This window comes from Octopus bimaculoides, chromosome 16 (assembly GCF_046866305.1).
Source record: "Octopus bimaculoides isolate indiv1 chromosome 16, ASM4686630v1, whole genome shotgun sequence".
Lineage (NCBI taxonomy): Eukaryota > Metazoa > Mollusca > Cephalopoda > Octopoda > Octopodidae > Octopus > Octopus bimaculoides.
In genome coordinates this window covers 38632274-38649773 of record NC_142943.1, presented here as the reverse complement: position 1 = coordinate 38649773, position 17500 = coordinate 38632274, and the positions used below count along the sequence as shown (strand labels likewise).

The 17500-nt window shown below is 36.1% G+C and overlaps 1 protein-coding gene across 30 annotated transcripts in view; it reads left to right on the top strand.

The window, feature by feature from the left end:
* LOC106879787 (diacylglycerol kinase beta) overlaps positions 1-17500 on the top strand; it is a 398611-nt gene that overhangs the window by 299799 nt on the left and 81312 nt on the right. For all 30 annotated transcript variants that reach the window (XM_089364501.1, XM_089364493.1, XM_089364500.1 and 27 more), the window contains 2 exons: positions 13441-13490; positions 14971-15045. In XM_089364501.1, coding sequence (XP_089220627.1) covers positions 13441-13490; positions 14971-15045 — 125 coding nt within the window. The remainder of the gene's footprint in view (positions 1-13440; positions 13491-14970; positions 15046-17500) is intronic.

The following is a 17500-nucleotide window of genomic DNA, read 5'->3' as shown; positions in this document are numbered from 1 at the left end:
TTGGATGTTTGTTTTGAGAAACCTTTTACTCAATAATGCAAGCTTTTGCTGGTTGAGGTCTTGAAAAGTTGGCTTCTTGGCCAAATAATTCAGTTTGTATCATGTAGTTAGTATTACGCTGTATTGAATGATTAACACACAAAATTCTCATATTTCTCAGTTTAACTGCAACATACTCCATGAAGGGAACTCAAAGCTCCTCTTTGTAAGTAACTTGTAATTGTTGTGATGGAAAAAATCCAATGTTGTGATGTCCATACCTTTCCTAAAGTCATCAAGAGTATAAGTAAAATGGTTTTATGCCAGAGTTTAAACTTGTGTCACAGTTTCAGTTTACTAAGTATAAATGATAGTTTAACTTTCTGATACCAAACTACCTGAGACTGACCATGGTTACATGATACAAACTTCCAGTTTTAAAGTGATCTAAGTTAAAAGTATGTTCTAAACAGCTAAATAACAACATTTTGTTATGTCTTGGGTGGGTTGTTATGTCAATAATAATAACACGTGGAGGCGCAATGGCCCAGTGGTTAGGGCAGTGGACTTGCGGTCATAGGATCACGGTTTCGATTCCCAGACCGGGCGTTGTGAGTGTTTATTGAGTGAAAACACCTAAAGCTCCACGAGGCTCCGGCATGAGATGGTGGCGAACCCTGCTGTACTCTTCCACCACAACTTTCTCTCACTCTTACTTCCTGTTTCTGTTGTGCCTGTAATTCAAAGGGCCAGCCTTGTCACACTGTGTCACGCTGAATATCCCCGAGAACTACGTTAAGGGAACACGTGTCAGTGGAGTGCTCAGCCACTTGCACGTTAATTTCACGAGCAGACTGTTCCGTTGATCGGAGCAACTGGAATCCTCGACGTCGTAAGCGACGGAGTGCCAACACACAATAATAACACACACAGGTGATGTGCAGCAACATCTTATGTTCTAGTTTTCCTGCTCAGTGTTCCTTACAGCTACCTTACAGCTGAATTAAAGGATTTAAAAGTCAACATGGAGGTGATGCATTTTTTTTAATAAAGTGGAGCTGTTGGGTGGGTATTTTGAGTTTTAGACAGCAGAACACAGTGCATTTTGGCATTTTGCTAACTTGGCTAGATCTCATCTTAATTCGTGTTTGTATTTAACTTGTAAGATTCATGATGAGAATTTGTGTGTCAAAAGAAATTTCGCTGTGTCTTCGGAGAGTTAAAGATTCTTGATGTGAATTTGTGTTGAAACAAATTCTGTTGTGTCTTGGGAGAATCATTACACCAATTATTATTGGTATAATGGGTCTCCCAATACATCAAAATTTATTTCAACACATGAAAACACATCAAGAATATTGCAAGTCAAAAAGTGAAATAACAACATTATTTTACCAAATTCTTCATGATTTTCTACCTTAATTTCAACAAAAACAGTGCATTTCAATATGCTACTGAAAGGATAATGGGCTTATAGTGGTGAATTGAACTAATCCACAAGCCAATCCTGAAGGGATTTGGGCTCTGCTAAGAGGATTTTCCTTACCTCTACATGAAGATGATCTTCAAAAGAAGCATTGAGGTTATGGTTTCTCATAGAATCTCTCTTTGAAATTAGACATATTTGTCAGGCGTAACTGTGTAGTTAAGATGCTCGCTTTGCAATCATGTAGTTTTGGGTTCAGTCCCACTGCATGGCACTTTGGCAAGAATTTTCTATTATAGCCCCAGGTCAACCAATGCCTTGTGAGTGAGCATGACTGATGGAACGTGACTGTATGGAAGCCCATCGTGTGTTTGTGTGTGTATCTTTGTGTTTTCCCCCCATCATTTAACAACTGGTGTTGGTTTATTTATGTCCCCATAACTTAACCATTTAGCAAAAATGACCAATAGAGTAAGTACCAGACTTCAACAAAAGAAAAGAAAGTACATGGGATTGATTTGTGTGATTGAAAACCTTTATAACAATTCTCCAGTATGGCTGCATGTCAATAACTGAAACAAGTAAACGATCAAAAATAAGGCCTGTAATTTTTAAGAATTCTTAAGGCAGTGAGCTGGCACAAACGTTAGCACGCTGGGCGAAATGCTTAGCGGTATTTCGTCTGTCTTTACATTCCGAGTTCAAATTCCACTGAGGGCGACTTTCACTTTCATCCTTTCAGGGTCAATAAATTAAGTACCAGTTGCATACTGCAGTTGATCTAATCGACCGGCCCCTCCCCCAAAATTTCGGGCCTTGTGCCTAGAATAGAAAAGAATTTTTGTATTTTGTATTCCAAGCACTTTTCTTTACAAAACCAAAAAACTGGTATTGTATTTATCTTTTACCTTTTACTTGTTTCAGCCATTAGACTGTGGCCGTGCTGGGGCACTGCTATGAAGAAGTTTTAATCAGTCAAATTGGCCCCAGTACTTTTTTTTTCTTTAAGCTGGGTATATATTTTATCAGTTTCTTTTGCCGAACTACTAAGTTATAGGGGTGTAAGCAAACCAACACTGGTTGTCAAGAAGTGGTGAGGGACAAATACAAAGACACACACAAAGTGTTGGGCTTCTTTCAATTTCCATCTACCAAATCCACTCACAAGGCTTTAGTCAACTCGAAGCTATAGTGGGAGATACTTGCCCAAGGTGCCACGCAGTGGGACTGAACCTGGGACCATGTGTTTGGGAAGCAAACTTCTTACCACACAACCATGTTTGTACCTTGTATTGTGGACCCAGACAATTTATTTTGTTACTGGCTTCAACCACTACACTGTAGCTATACTATATTTTCTGCTTTCCAAACAGCATCTGTGTTTGCTATTTGCATCATGTTAGGTAACAGAAGCTATCAACTATTTCTAGTGAATTGTCCAGGCATTTAAAAGAATCTATTTCTGGTGTTCTTTTAATACTTATTGCTCCAGTGCATTTGCTACACACACAAAGCTTAGCTTCTCTATCAGTCTACCTGTGATCCTACTACATCTCTTGTGTGTCCATAGATTCCACTGTATACAACATATAGAATTTACACCTAGTCCTTTTCTGCATATCATACAGGTTTGTTTCCTTGAGGATACTAGCGCCTGTCTTTTCTAAGTTTACTGTGATCCCAAGTTTTGCTTGGAATTTCTTTTCTAGTTTCACTATACATTCATCTAGATTATCAGCATATGGTACTTACCATGGACAGGCAGCCTTAGAATCCTTCATGGTACACTGTAGGACTGATGAATAGGAGAGGACTAAAGACTGAGCTTTGATGCCTCTCCCCCACCTACTGTCATGATAAAATTGGTTTCAAATTTTGGCACAAGGCCATCAATTTCAGAGGATGGGCCAAGTCAATGACATCGGCCCCAGTGCTCAAAGTAAACCCATGCAAAGTTGACTTTGGTGGAATTTGAACTGTAAACATTCAATCAAAATGCCGCTAAACATTTTGTATGGCACAAAAACAATTCTACCAACTCACTGCCTTAAATCATTGTAATATATGGTTTCAAATTTTGGCACAAAGCCAGCATGTTTGAAGGAGGGGAGGGGGGTAAGCCAATTACATTGACCCCCCCCCCCCCCCCCAGCATTCAACTGGGACTTATTTTATTGACCATGAAAAGATAAAAGCCAAAGACAACCTCTGCAGAATTTGAACTCAGGATGTAAAGACAGACAAAATGCCACACAACATTTTACCTGGCATTGCAGCATTTCTACCAGTTCACTGTCTTCTTTCATGTTAAAATTACCACTGAACTTATTGTTGACTCATCATGTGTTGTGTGTATGTGTGGCTGTATGGTTGAGAAGATTGCTTCACAACAAGGTGATTTTGAATTCAATCCCATAGTACAGCAAAAGACACACCTTTGGGCATGTGTCTTTTATTGTTGCTCCATACTGACCAAAGCCTTGTGGATTTTGGTAAAGTGAATACAGCCTGTCATATGTATAATGTATACGTCTATGTGTGTTCCCTTGTCTCAGCATCATGTGATGGCCAGAAATAAGTATAATCATCATAGAGGTAATATTGGTCATTTCCAGTCTTCTGTGAAGAATATATCTGACTATGGGATTTATTGATTGCTTAGAAACAGATGAAGGTTGGTGACAAGAAAGGTAACCAGCCATAGAAAATCTGCTTCAGTAAATTTCATCTGATTCATGCAAGCATGGAAAAGTGGGTATTAAGTGAATGATGATGGTAATGATGATGTGTGTGTATCTGTATATACATATGGGCACACATGTGTGACAGGCTTCTGTACAGTTTTTGTCTATCAATTTCACTTATGTGGAATTGGTCATCCTTAGGCTACAGTGAAAAAGACACTTGTTCAAGGTGCCACATAGTGAGAGAGAACTCAAAACCACATGGAAACAAACTAAATAAACTTTACACCCACAAGGCACCTTTCAGCTACACATACATACATATGTATGTGTGTGTGTATAGAGTGTTAGGTGTGGTGTACAGATATTGAATATTGAGAAAAAAGGTCGCCAGAATTTTGGAAAAAAAATCTTTTTATTTATTCATTATTATTAGCACTTTAGTTCATTTCTCGAACTTGTCAAACACCTATATATATATATATATATATATAGGTTTAAATCAATGGTAAGCAAATTTTAACCAACAACATGGATATATCTACAATTTTTATGCCTCTATTAATGCTGGGGGTGATGTTGATGATTGATTTAATATTTAATTATTTGAAAAGTGTTAATGACATTGTATTATAAAAACTATCACAATTCTTTGCATTTTTTCTGATGTTTAGTTGTTCAGATAAAGAAAAAGATAGGAAGCATAAAATTTTTTTGGGAACTAAAATAGAAATAAAAATAAAAAGCTTTGAGGAATTAATAATGTGTTTGAAGAAGTTCAAGACCTGAAGTTGAAATAAAATTAATCAATTTAATATTGAAGTGGTATAAGTTGAGGTGAAATACCATTATAATATACTGAAATATGGCAGGAATGAAAGACAAAAGACATTCAGTGTTCAGGCTGGTATATCTGTAGGCTTCATGTCAAGGGCTGTTGGTTTGCAGTTTGTAATCTTGTTTAGATCAATACCATTTTTGCTTTTATAATGGAATATCTTTAGTGGCACCAAACTTTCACAATTAAATTGATTTCTTCTTCTTCTTCTTTTTCTTCTTCTTCTTCTTCTTCTTCTTCTTCTTCTTCTTCTTCTTCTTCTTCTTCTTCTTCTTCTTCTTCTTGTAACTGATTTTATTTTTACATAACAAATCTCAATTAAGAACTGCCAACATCACAAATGGGAGTTGCTATTTTGCTTTCTTTCTTTCTTTCTTTCTTTCTTTCTCTACTCCTCTCTCCCTCTCTCTAGATCTAGGCACATCATCATCATCGTCATCATTTAACATCCATTTTCCATGCTGGCATGGGTTGGATGATTTGACAGATGCTGGCTAACCAGAGAGCTGCCCAGGGTCCAATTTTCTGTTTTGGCATGGTTTCTATGTCTGGATACCCTTCCTAATACCAACTACTTTACAGAGCATACTGGGTGCTTTTTTTTTTGGCACTGGCGTGGGTCCTTTATACATGGCAATAACACAGGTGCTTTATACATGGCACCAGCAGGGTTGATTTACATGGGACACTGCACACTGACATGGATACTTTTTTATGTGGCACTGACATGGGTGGTTTATGCAATGCATTAGCATGGGAGCTTTATATGAGACTCTCGCCTTTGGTTTTCTACAATCTTCCTTGTTTTATCCTTGTTTCTGGAGAGAATACATCTTTTCTTTGGTGGTATGGTCGCTGTCATGGCCATAAAGACAGAAAGTTACCGATGTGTAATGTTGTTCACATTAGGATATAGATATGTATTTAATTTTAGTAGCAATGTTTAAACATGCCATTGAAATGCCTACACCTACTACAGAACCATATGTATTATTATTTATATGTCATCTTGCATTGAAGGTTTGTATAAAATTTAATTCAATATATACAGATAACTTTCCACTGGAATTGAGTTTTAAGAAACCACAAAGTCCTGTTGAAAAATCTAATTTTTTATCTTAATATTATTTTGACTTTTTTTTTCTCTTTTGGAATCAGTTTCTCTCATATATGTACCTGTGTATCTATGAATCTGAAATAGCAACCAAATATCCCTCAAATCACACCTTACTCCTCACATATGTATGTATGCATGTAGATATATATATATATATATATAGTGTTTGAATGAGTCATGAGAAGCAATGTGGTAGCTTGATCTGAGATGAATAATTATGAAGTCTTCTTCAAACCACACCTATTTGTAGATTTGTGTGTGCGTGTATACATATATATATATATATATATATATATATATATATATATATATATATGTATGTATATATATATTATATGTATATATGTACATGTTTTCTACTATATATATATATATATATATATATATGACGGGCTTGTTTCAGTTTCCATCTACCAGATTCACTCACAAGGCTTTGGTCAGCCCAAAGCTATAGAAGAAAACACTCATCCATGTGGTTGGGAAGCAAGCATCTTACCACATAGACTCGCCTACACCTATTAGATGGCCTTCTTCTTATATATATATATATATATATATATATATATATATATATGTATATCTATATATATATATATATATATATATATATATATATAGTGTGTGTGTTTTGAGTTTTGAGAGTTGTATTTAATTTTAGTAGCAATGTTTAAACATGCCAGTGAAATTCCTTTGAAAAGTTTTTTATTTTGTATTTCTTGTAAGATTTATGTTGTTTCCATTCTAATCAATAATCCATTTGCTTATATTTTTTTTTATTTATATTCAGTTCTGGTTTCGGTATTTTGCTGAAACTTCTCAACATTTAAAACTTTATTTACGATGTTTACTAATGGTAACCATGTATCGACTGCATACTAATGTTATTCGCATGCAAAATTTACATCGCCAAGACAGGAATTATTTGATGGGAGTGGCATGGGAAATATTTTTGATATGTACATTTGGTGAGGGTCTAGAACATAAAACTGACTCTCTTTCTCTCTCTCTCTCTCTTTCTTTCTCTCTCTCTCTCTTTCTATCTCTCTATCTCTCTATCACATATGCACACATGCACATGTTCTCACAAATAACAACAGCTTACCAAACACACTTCAACCTCTGGGCACTGATCCATAGATGCACGACCTCTCCTTGACCACCTTGTCCTTACCACATTAGCCCTTGCTCTTCAGAACTAGCTATGTCTGTCTTTTAACTTCACCTCGCCCCTGCTACTCCCCTGCTATGCCACCAGTCCCTAGCGCTAACCTTATCCCTAATATTTAGTCCCAGAATATCAATCACCTACTATTCTGTCTCATGCTAATAACTTTTTCATGACAACTGATAAGCCTTTCTAATTTGTCTTCAATAACTTCCACTTTTCTATCTAACTATCCCCAGAGACCACACTAAACCAGCCAGACCCTGTCGAGTCATTCTGTAACACACAAGAACTAACATCCAGTCATGTTTTCTATTAAACTATTTCTCTGTAGAAGCTAAAGATTTGAAGTTACTTTGCTTGCTCTCCATGCTTACAGTTGAAGATATTTACCTAAGTATCTGAACAGTAGCATGCTGCTAAATAAAATGCAGTGTGCATTTAATATTTCATTTTAATGTCTACTTTTCCTGGCTTGCATGCATCAAATGGAGTTTGCTGAGACACCTCAGGCAAGTGTTTTCTACTGTAGCCCTGTATTGACCAAAGTGGATTTGGTAGACAAAAACTAAAAGAAGCCTGTTTCATACATATATGCGTGTGTGTGTGTGTGTGTGTGTGTGTGTGTGTGTGTGTTGGCATGGCTGTGCGGTAAGAAGTTTGCTTTCCAACTACATGGTTCCAGGTTCAACCTCACTGCGTGGGACCTCGGGCAAGTGTTTTCTGTTATAGCCTCAGGCTGACCAAAGCATTATTAGTGGATTTGGTAGGCAGAAACTGAAAGAAGCCCATTGTGTATGTATCATCATCATCATCATCATTTAATGTCCGTTTTCCATGCTAGCATGGGTTGCACGGTCCGACGAGTCTGATCTGGCAGTATTTCTACAGCTGGATGCCCTTCCTAATGTCAACCACTCCGTGAGTGTAGTGGGTGCTTTTTACATGCCAGTGGCATGGGTCAGAGGAGGCTGGCAATGGCCACAATCAGTTGGTGCTTTTTACATGCCACCAGCATGGAAGCCAGTCAAGGCAGCACTGGCATCGGCCACGTTCAGATGGTACGTTTTACATGCCACTGGTATGGGTATCACAACTACAATTTCCATTTGATTTTCATTTTGATGTTGATGTACTTGACTTGCACACATGCATCATACAATCTACCTTTCACCACATACTTTGTCACTAGTATGTGTGTGCATATACACACACACACACAAACATGTCTGTGTGTCTTTGTGTCCCTTACAACCACTTGACAACTGATGTTGGTGTGTTTACATCCTCGTGATTTAGCGGTTAGGCAAAAGAGACCAATAGAATAAGCACAAGACTTTACAACAAAACAAGTCCTGGGGTTGATTCATTTGACAAAATATTTTTTAATCAATGCCCTCAGCATGGCCTCATTCAGATGACTAAAACCAGTGAAAGATAAATATATATATATATATATATATATATATATAACGTAACAAACAAAGGAAAAAATTCCTTCAATGGGATGTGAAGCATCCAATTCACTGGTACATCAGTTGAATGCCACAGAAATAAGGGTATAAATACAAATATATATGTGTGTGTGTGTTTGTATAAGATGGGCTTCTTTCAGTTTCTCTTTACCAAATCTACTCACAAGGCTTTAACATAGAAAACATTTGCCCAAGGTGTCACACAATGGGACAGAACCAAAACCCACATAGTTGGGAAACAGCCTTGTTACCACACAGCTATACCTGTTCATATAGATTGTGAACTTTTCATAAGCAAACTTTGGCAGATTTACTAAATATAGAATTATAGAATGGAATTTGAGAAGTGATCAGAATGGATTAAGTTTTAATTACAATATTCTCCTCATTGTTTTATCTTGCAGATAATTAGGTTTTATAAATAATTATAAATGTCATTAAATATATGTACGAATGCTGTGATAAGAATTAGAGTAATTCTGAGTGGCACTGGACGTGAAACATTTATATCTCATTTTATTAGTGTTCAGTGGTTGGACATTGATGAATAATGATATTCCAGAAGCTTATATTGATGATCCGTTATGAGGCACAGGTGTAGGTGTGTGGTAAGAAGGTTGCTTCCCAACCACATGGTTCCGAGTTCAGTCCCACTGCGTGGTACTTTAGGCGAAGCGTTTTCTTCCATAGCCACAAGCTGACCAAAACCTTGTGAGTGAAATTTGTAGACAGAAACAGAAAGAAGTCCATCATGTGTGTGTGTGTGTGTGTGATTGTCCCCCAGCACCACTTCACAACTGGTGTTGTTATGTTTATGTCCCCATAGCTTAGCAGTACAAATAGAACCCTCCACACACACATACACGCACGCGCAAACATACATACACTCATATATACACACACACGCACATGCATACATATACATATATACACACATGCCCCCACACATGCCTTCACACACACTCATACACATACGCACTCATATGCACACATGCAATCGCATACACACAAACAGCAACACCAACATACTTGTCACCTCACCTCTCACAACCCGTCACACCCCTCACACACGCACATGCACACACATTCACACACACTCATATGCACACATATATTTATATACACACACATACGTGCTCATATGCACAGACACATACACACACAGCTACTAACCTGTTCATTGAGTCACTCTTTTATATATACAGCACTCACATAAACACAAACTCACATGCACACAGATGCTACCACGCGCATGCACACACACACACACACACTGATCATCTTTGCACTCTCCTGTCCCCAAAAACCACTTTTTCTATCTCTTTCCACTTTGGGTCACTTCAGCCATGTAACTACACATGTGCTGTTGGTGATATTTTCCCTTCTCTGGACTTTTCCGCTTTCCTTTCTGATGAAAAGCTATGCTCGAAACGTCAAAAACCCTCTCTTTTTCCCACCTTTACCAAGTGTTGACCTAATACATTCCGTGTGCACATCTACTTGTTTTTTGTTATTATCTTTTTAATGTTTGATTATTGGATTTGACCATATATGTATATTTGTGTGTGTGTGTATATATATATACACACACACACACACACACATATATATATATATATACATATACAGGGCACAAAGGGTAAACTGCCACCATTTTATAATTTTCATTTCGCACATACACTTTGATTGTTTTTGATTCTCTCGACTACACAGTATAGTAGGGTCAGTTGGGCACCATCTGGGAGAAAAACAACTCCATGATGCAATTCACTCTACCAGAAATATGGAAGCGACATGTTGTACTGTTTGCCATTCACACCAGAAGCTCCAATACAAGCATTTCAGGGTGTTTGGGTGTCAATCTGAGGAGAGTGCAGAGGATTCAGAAAGAGTTGGATGAGTCTAATGGTGATTACAAAGGTACAGCAGCTCAGAAAACTAACTCACATCATTCTGATAAGAAAAGAATGCCTGAATTTGTTGGTGAGATCCAGGCCATGAGTGATAACGATCTCTCCAAGTCAATCAGGTCTGTTGCCAGTGACATAGGAGTGTCTGAGCTTCTTATTAGGCAGGTAGTGCATGAAAACATTCAGTATTCCTCATACAAGATGGGAAAGGGCCAATTCTTATCCCAAACCATCAAGGACAAGGGGAAAGACTGCGCTACAAAACTTTTGCACAAACTCAAACATCCCCTCCAACCGAACATACTTTGGTTTTTCTCAGACAAGAAAAATTCTGGTAGGATCAGATGGTGAGCACACAGAACAACTGTTGGCTTGCCAAGTCCCTAAAACATGTACTGAGAGGGATAAAAATCAAACATCCAGTCAACATCATGGTGTTACAAGTGATCACTAATGATGATGGCTTTATGCTTCCATTCATCTTCCCACACGGCCTTAGATTCAACACAGAGGCCTACATCAAGTGTCTGGATGCAGTAGTGCTACCTTGGGTCAAGAGGGTAGCTGCTGGAAGACCCTATGTCTGGCAACAGGACTCTGCACCATGCCACACAAGCAGGAGAACCCAGTCATGGCTGTCAATTTCTGTCACCACACCACACCTAACATCTGGCCACCTAACTTACCAGACTGCAACCCCCTACATTATTATATGAGGGGTGCAGTTGAGCGAGAGACCCACAAAACTCCTTGTAACCAAAGATGAACTGAAGGCAGAGATTATGGCAGCATTCACCAACTTATACAAGGAGACTGTCCAGAAGAGTTGCAGGAGATTCCGAAGTCATCTGGAGACTGTGGTTGAAGGCAATAGCGATTTTATTAAATCAATTTACTCTTTAATTATTTCAAGATATTTTTATGTAATTTTGGTAAATATATCTGTTAAAATGTGATGTCTGATATTTTCATTTTTGTGTAATTTAGATGATTATTTATTCTGTGTGTGTGTGTGTCAGTGTAGATGTATGTGTATATATATATATATATATATATATATATATCAGGTTGAGTAAAAAGTAAGCAAAGTCTTGAAACATGAAATTCATCACAATATATTTCAACAATGCAGAAATTTTATTCATCAAAGTTAGTACCATTACAATCAACATTTTTGCCAACAAGTTACAAGTTTGTTTATTCCAGTAACATAAAAATCTGGAGTTCTGGAGCTGATGAACACTTTCAACATCGGCTTGATTTTTTAAATCCTTCTCTCACGGGAAACCATCAAGGTGCTTGAAAAAGTAGTAGTCGGTAGGAGAAAAATCTGGGGAATAAGGTGGGTTGGGGGAGAACTTCGTAACCAAGTTCCCTCAACTTCTGGAGCATCGTTAGTGAAACATGCAGTTGAGCATTGTCATGAAGAATGATTGGCCCTCTTCTGTTGACCAGTCTGGGGCTGAAGATTAGCAGTTTCTCATTCATTTTGGCAATTTCATGGCAATATGTTTCTGCAGTAATGATTTTCCAGGTTTTAAGAAGTTATAGTGGATGAGTTCAGCAGTACACCACCAAACAGTTACCATAACCTTCTTTTTGAAGAGCTTGAGTTTAGGGAAGGTTTTCGGTGCTTCATTTTGGTCCAACCACTGCAAAGGACGTTTTTTATTATTGTATAGAATCCACTTTTCATTACAAGTCACAATATGGTTGAGAAATGGATCAGTCTGGTTACAGAGAAGAAGCAATGAGCAAATTTCATATCTGCACATTTTCTGATTTTCATTCAAATCATGTAGTTCCCATTTGTCAAGCTTTTTGGGTTTTCCAATCACATACAAATGGTTGCAGGCAGTTTTCTGGCTAAGTTGAAGTTCTTTTGCTAGTTCTTGAGTGGTTTTATGTGGATCTTTCTCAATGATAGTCTTTAATTGACCGTCATTGATGACAGATGGGCGTCCACTATGTTCACGATCTTCAAGGCTCAGGTCTCTACTGCAAAATCGTTTAAACCATTTTCAAGCTGACCACTCACTGGTCATTTCCTCACCAAACATTTCGTTGATATCACAAGCAGTTTCAGCTGCTTTACGTCCTTTTTTGAAATTGGATAGCAAAATTGTTCAAACATCGTGCTTTGACAGTTCCATTTCAGGTGATTGTAACAAAGGTGAACAAAAAATTAGCGTTAATTTATTGATCCATTTGGGCAAGTCTATGTCTGTATTATCAGACAATTGCAAAAAAATATTTTTAAAAAATTCAAAACTCTACCAAAATCCAGTACAAATTCTTCATGATTCAAAACATTGCTTACTTTTTGCTCAACCTGATATATATATATATATATATATATATATATATATATATATATATATATATATATATATATATATATATATATATATATATATATACACACACACACACACATAAATTGTTATTAATCCAAACAAGTAAAGGAATAAAAGAATTAAAGTTCAGAATGAACACAAAATAAATTAGAATTAATTAGAATTTAATTATATTTTGAAATACAAGAATACACTTGACCAGTTTCACATTAGATTTTCAAAATTTTCAAAAGTTTACACTGTAAGTTGTTGTGTCATGAATTATGTATATTCTGGCCATTGTTATAAAAATAGTTATTTTTAAAGTAGGAATGTGGTAGACAGACAGACGAACAGATAGACTGACAGATGGACGGACAGATAGATAGATATAGATATCTTGATATATACATATATGTATATAAAGGTATCTTAATTCTTTCAGTTTCCAGGTTAAATCATTGCTGTATCCTTGCATCTTTCAAAATGCTCCATTTTTATTTCTTTCAGTTATGTTCCGCTTATATGACAGTGATAACAATGGTTACCTGGATTCCAATGTAAGTGTACTGCTGTGATTTCATTGTTTCTCTTTTGATAAATGGTAAAATGATTCACTGAAATAATTACACAAATGCAGATGGCCACATAGTTTTGTGTTTAATGCTGAAAATAACTATGTTTTAAGCAATTGCAGAACTGTAAACAGAAACTATGCGGGTATCTGGTTTTGCATCTTCAGGGATATTGGGAATTGATATCATGCCCAATAAAGTGTACTTCTGGGTTCAAAGAATGAATTAATGCTTATTATTCTTATGTTTCTTCATTATAGATGCCTAAAAATATTTTTTGGCTCATTGTATGAAGTAGGTTAGGGAGCCACATAAGTATAAAAATACATACATACATGATGGACTCCCTCATCAAAGGTGATGTATGAGCATTCAGCCTTTGCCAAACGACCTGCAAAAGTGATTTGTTTATAATGATCAAATGTTTGTTCCACACATTATCTCACTCCTTTCATCAGATCAACATTGCCTGAACAGGCTCACGGTGTACCACATGTTAGGTATTGAAGTAGAGCAACATGAGATGATGTGTTTTACTCAAGAATGTAATGCACCATCCGGTCTAGGAACTGCAACCATGATCTCATGGTTATGAGTGCAACAGCCTAACCACTAGGCCATCTAATAACAATTAGATAATGGTGAGCACTGAGCCTGAAGGAATGCTTGGAGACACATGGCATATTATATAAATCTGCCAAATTATTGTGTCACTATGGTATGAAACTATTAGTAGCTCTTTTGTAAATTCTGTGAATAATAAAGGCTACATACATATATATGTATACTTGTGTATGTTTGTGTATATATATATATATATATATATATATATATATATATATATATATATATATATAAATATATATACCATGGACTCTCGTCATTAGTTGACGTATGAAGGTTTGGTAATTTCTTGCCGAACAACTACACAGATGATACGTTTATAGAGATCAAACGTTTGTGTTCACATATGCTCACTCCCTCCATCAAATCAACATTACCTGTACAGGTACACCGTGTGCCACATGTCAGGTGACGAAATGATTGCAGAGCAACATGAAATGAAGTGCTTTGCTCAAGAACACATCGCAATGCCCGGTCTGGGAATCGAGCCCATGATCTCACAATCATGAGTGCAACACCCTAACCACTAAGCTACATGTATATATATATATATATATATATATATATATATATATATATATATATGAATGCTGAATTGCATTGAAGAAATGAGAGAGAAGAGTGCTCAATATATATTGCTAAGTATTTGGTTATATGGCTTTTGGAACAGAATTTTTATGTTGTAGCTTGAGTTTCATGCTTCTGTGATCAACAGGTACCATATCTATGTGTACATGTTTGTTTATGTGTGTGTGTGTGTGTATGTGTGTGTGTGTTAGGAAGACCATGAGTATGTAGTTTGACTATTTGAATGTCTAATTGTTATTTGTTTCATATTCAGGAAATTGATTGTATCATCAACCAAATGATGTCAGTTGCTGAGTACCTTGGTTGGGATGTTTCCGAGCTAAAACCGGTAAGTATGAAGCTCTTCCAAAGCATTACCTCTTATGTATTAAATACTTGGAAATATCATATTTTCTAAATGTAGTATATAGTGTATACATGTAGTATAACATTGTTTCCAAATCACAGGAAATTTCACATGGAATTTTTGGTCTTCCAAATTCATCTTGGTGTATAAATCCACCTACCTTTATTGGGTGTAAATTTGTATGCTGGAAAATACTGTAGCAGTTTTGTCTTGGTTTTATACCTGTCTGAAGCAAGTGTGATAAATGCATTGTAGGATTTGAACTAACTGAAAAGGGAATTATCTCTTTCACTGATAAATTCTAATATGAATTTAGTTTAAACTTGGGTTAGAAATAGCACTAATAAAGAAAATAATGATTCCTTAATCGATTGTCAACTTTGGCCTTCACTCATCAATATAGTTTCTAATAACCATAACTACCATTGGCCCTTTTATTGCAGAAATCAGAATTATCCACTCAAAATTTCATTACCCTTAACTTCAGAAAGCAGTTTTATGTACCTCTCTATCTTTTGTTGAGGAATGTTTTGCTTGGAATTTTTTTCTATTGAGATATATCAAGTTTGTTAGGGTAATATGTCTTGCTGAAAGTACCAATTCTATTTTTTTGGTAAATATTTAAAAATCATATTTGGAATAACCATGAAATTTATTTTCACAGTGACAGGATTAATACAGTGTGAACATTGCACTATCTGTTATACTCCTCTATCCCAAGACCTGCTGAGGGATTGCTAGAAGTAGCTATCGAATCCCTCTAAAATTATGCACTGTTGCATTAAATAGTGAAGGACACATTGGTTGATGTAGTCTGATCTTCTACATCCAGAATCTGTCAAAGAAGATAATTTTGTCATTTGAGTCTAGTTAAAACTAAAGCTTTTTATATACTTTGTCAAGGTGAAACTGAACTTGTTGGGATGTGGGGATTTGTCAAATACCATTGCTTTTACTATATAGAAGTGAAACTTGGGTATAAACAAAAATATTGTCAAATAAATTAGAAGTCTTTGAGATGCTGACATATAGACAAAAGTAAGCTGGAAATTAATGAAATAATATTCTTAAATGCAGAAAAATAAATTCTAATATGTCTTGTTGATGCAGAATATGTTCAAATGGCTCTGAAGCTATAACAGCTGTTGATTGTAAAATTTACTTTCTATAAGTTGTTATGCTACTGGTCATGTTGTTGCATTGCTGGCTGGTTGTGTTTTATTGCATACTGCATAGCTGCAGGAGCAGTCTTTGTCACCACTGTGCTATTTGGTTACTGAACTGATCATTGCCAATGATTAGGCATACCCATTTATATAGCATCACACTAATCACTGATTGGTTGAGAAGAATTTATTAGATTACTTCAGCCAACTAGTAAATTTGTGTGAACAAGTTTACATCACTGTCAAATCATAAATATTGTTTTTCCTTTTTCCAGAAAGATTCAGTACAAGATATTTGACTAACTAATTGTCTGTATTTGCAACATCCTTACAGCTTACTCTCTTTATTGCTCACTAATGAAGTAAAGGAAATTTGATTATACTAATCAAAGAGATTGCAAAGAACTGAACCAAAATGCTCCACTGATTTTTATTAAGTGGTATGTTAAGGATCAGTGTTTGTATACACATCTTTAAGTGTGCACAACAATGGGAATTTCTCATAGCTGAGTAAGTCATCTGCTTCTGTGTGCATGTGTATGATAAATTTCATATGGAATTGACTATTGTATAACAACCATTACATGAGCAACCTGGACCAAAAGCCAGTGACTAGATTTGGTAGCAAGAGCTTGGCCCAAGGTTGAACATTCCTAGACAATTTAGTACAGTCTCCCATCATGTACCAAAACTATGTACAATAAATTATCTTACCAAGATACAATAAGATGCCAGACTAAGACTTCAGTTCAAGTGCAGATAATCCAATACCCTATTAATTTAATTGTCTCACCTTTACAATGCTCTATAAAATAAATTACTATTTGAGACAATATCCTACACTCTTGGATGGTTGATTAAGTCTGTTATCTTGTTTAATACCTTCTAAAAGTCCTTAGACACCTTTAATAAAATCCATTCACTCTTTTGTAAGTATTAAGGTCAGGCCTCTAGTCTAAGTATAGCATTCTCATTTCTAGCCCTCTGAGGTTTCAAAGGGGATCGACCCTTCTTCTAACTAAACTATAGAGAACAAACAAAAACAAAAAAAAAATGTATTTTTTAATAAAGTGTTCGTTTTAGTCATAAGAGTTCTAAGTGATATTGATTGTTATTTTCCTGAGAACGGATTCTCTTTCAAAACTACAAACGACTGGAATTATAGACCAATTAATTAATTGCCCTCTACTTTGAAATTGTTCTTCACTAGAAGCAGATGAAATAAACATCAGAAATGCTTTGCTCCATGAAGAAATTGCAGGAGCTACTTA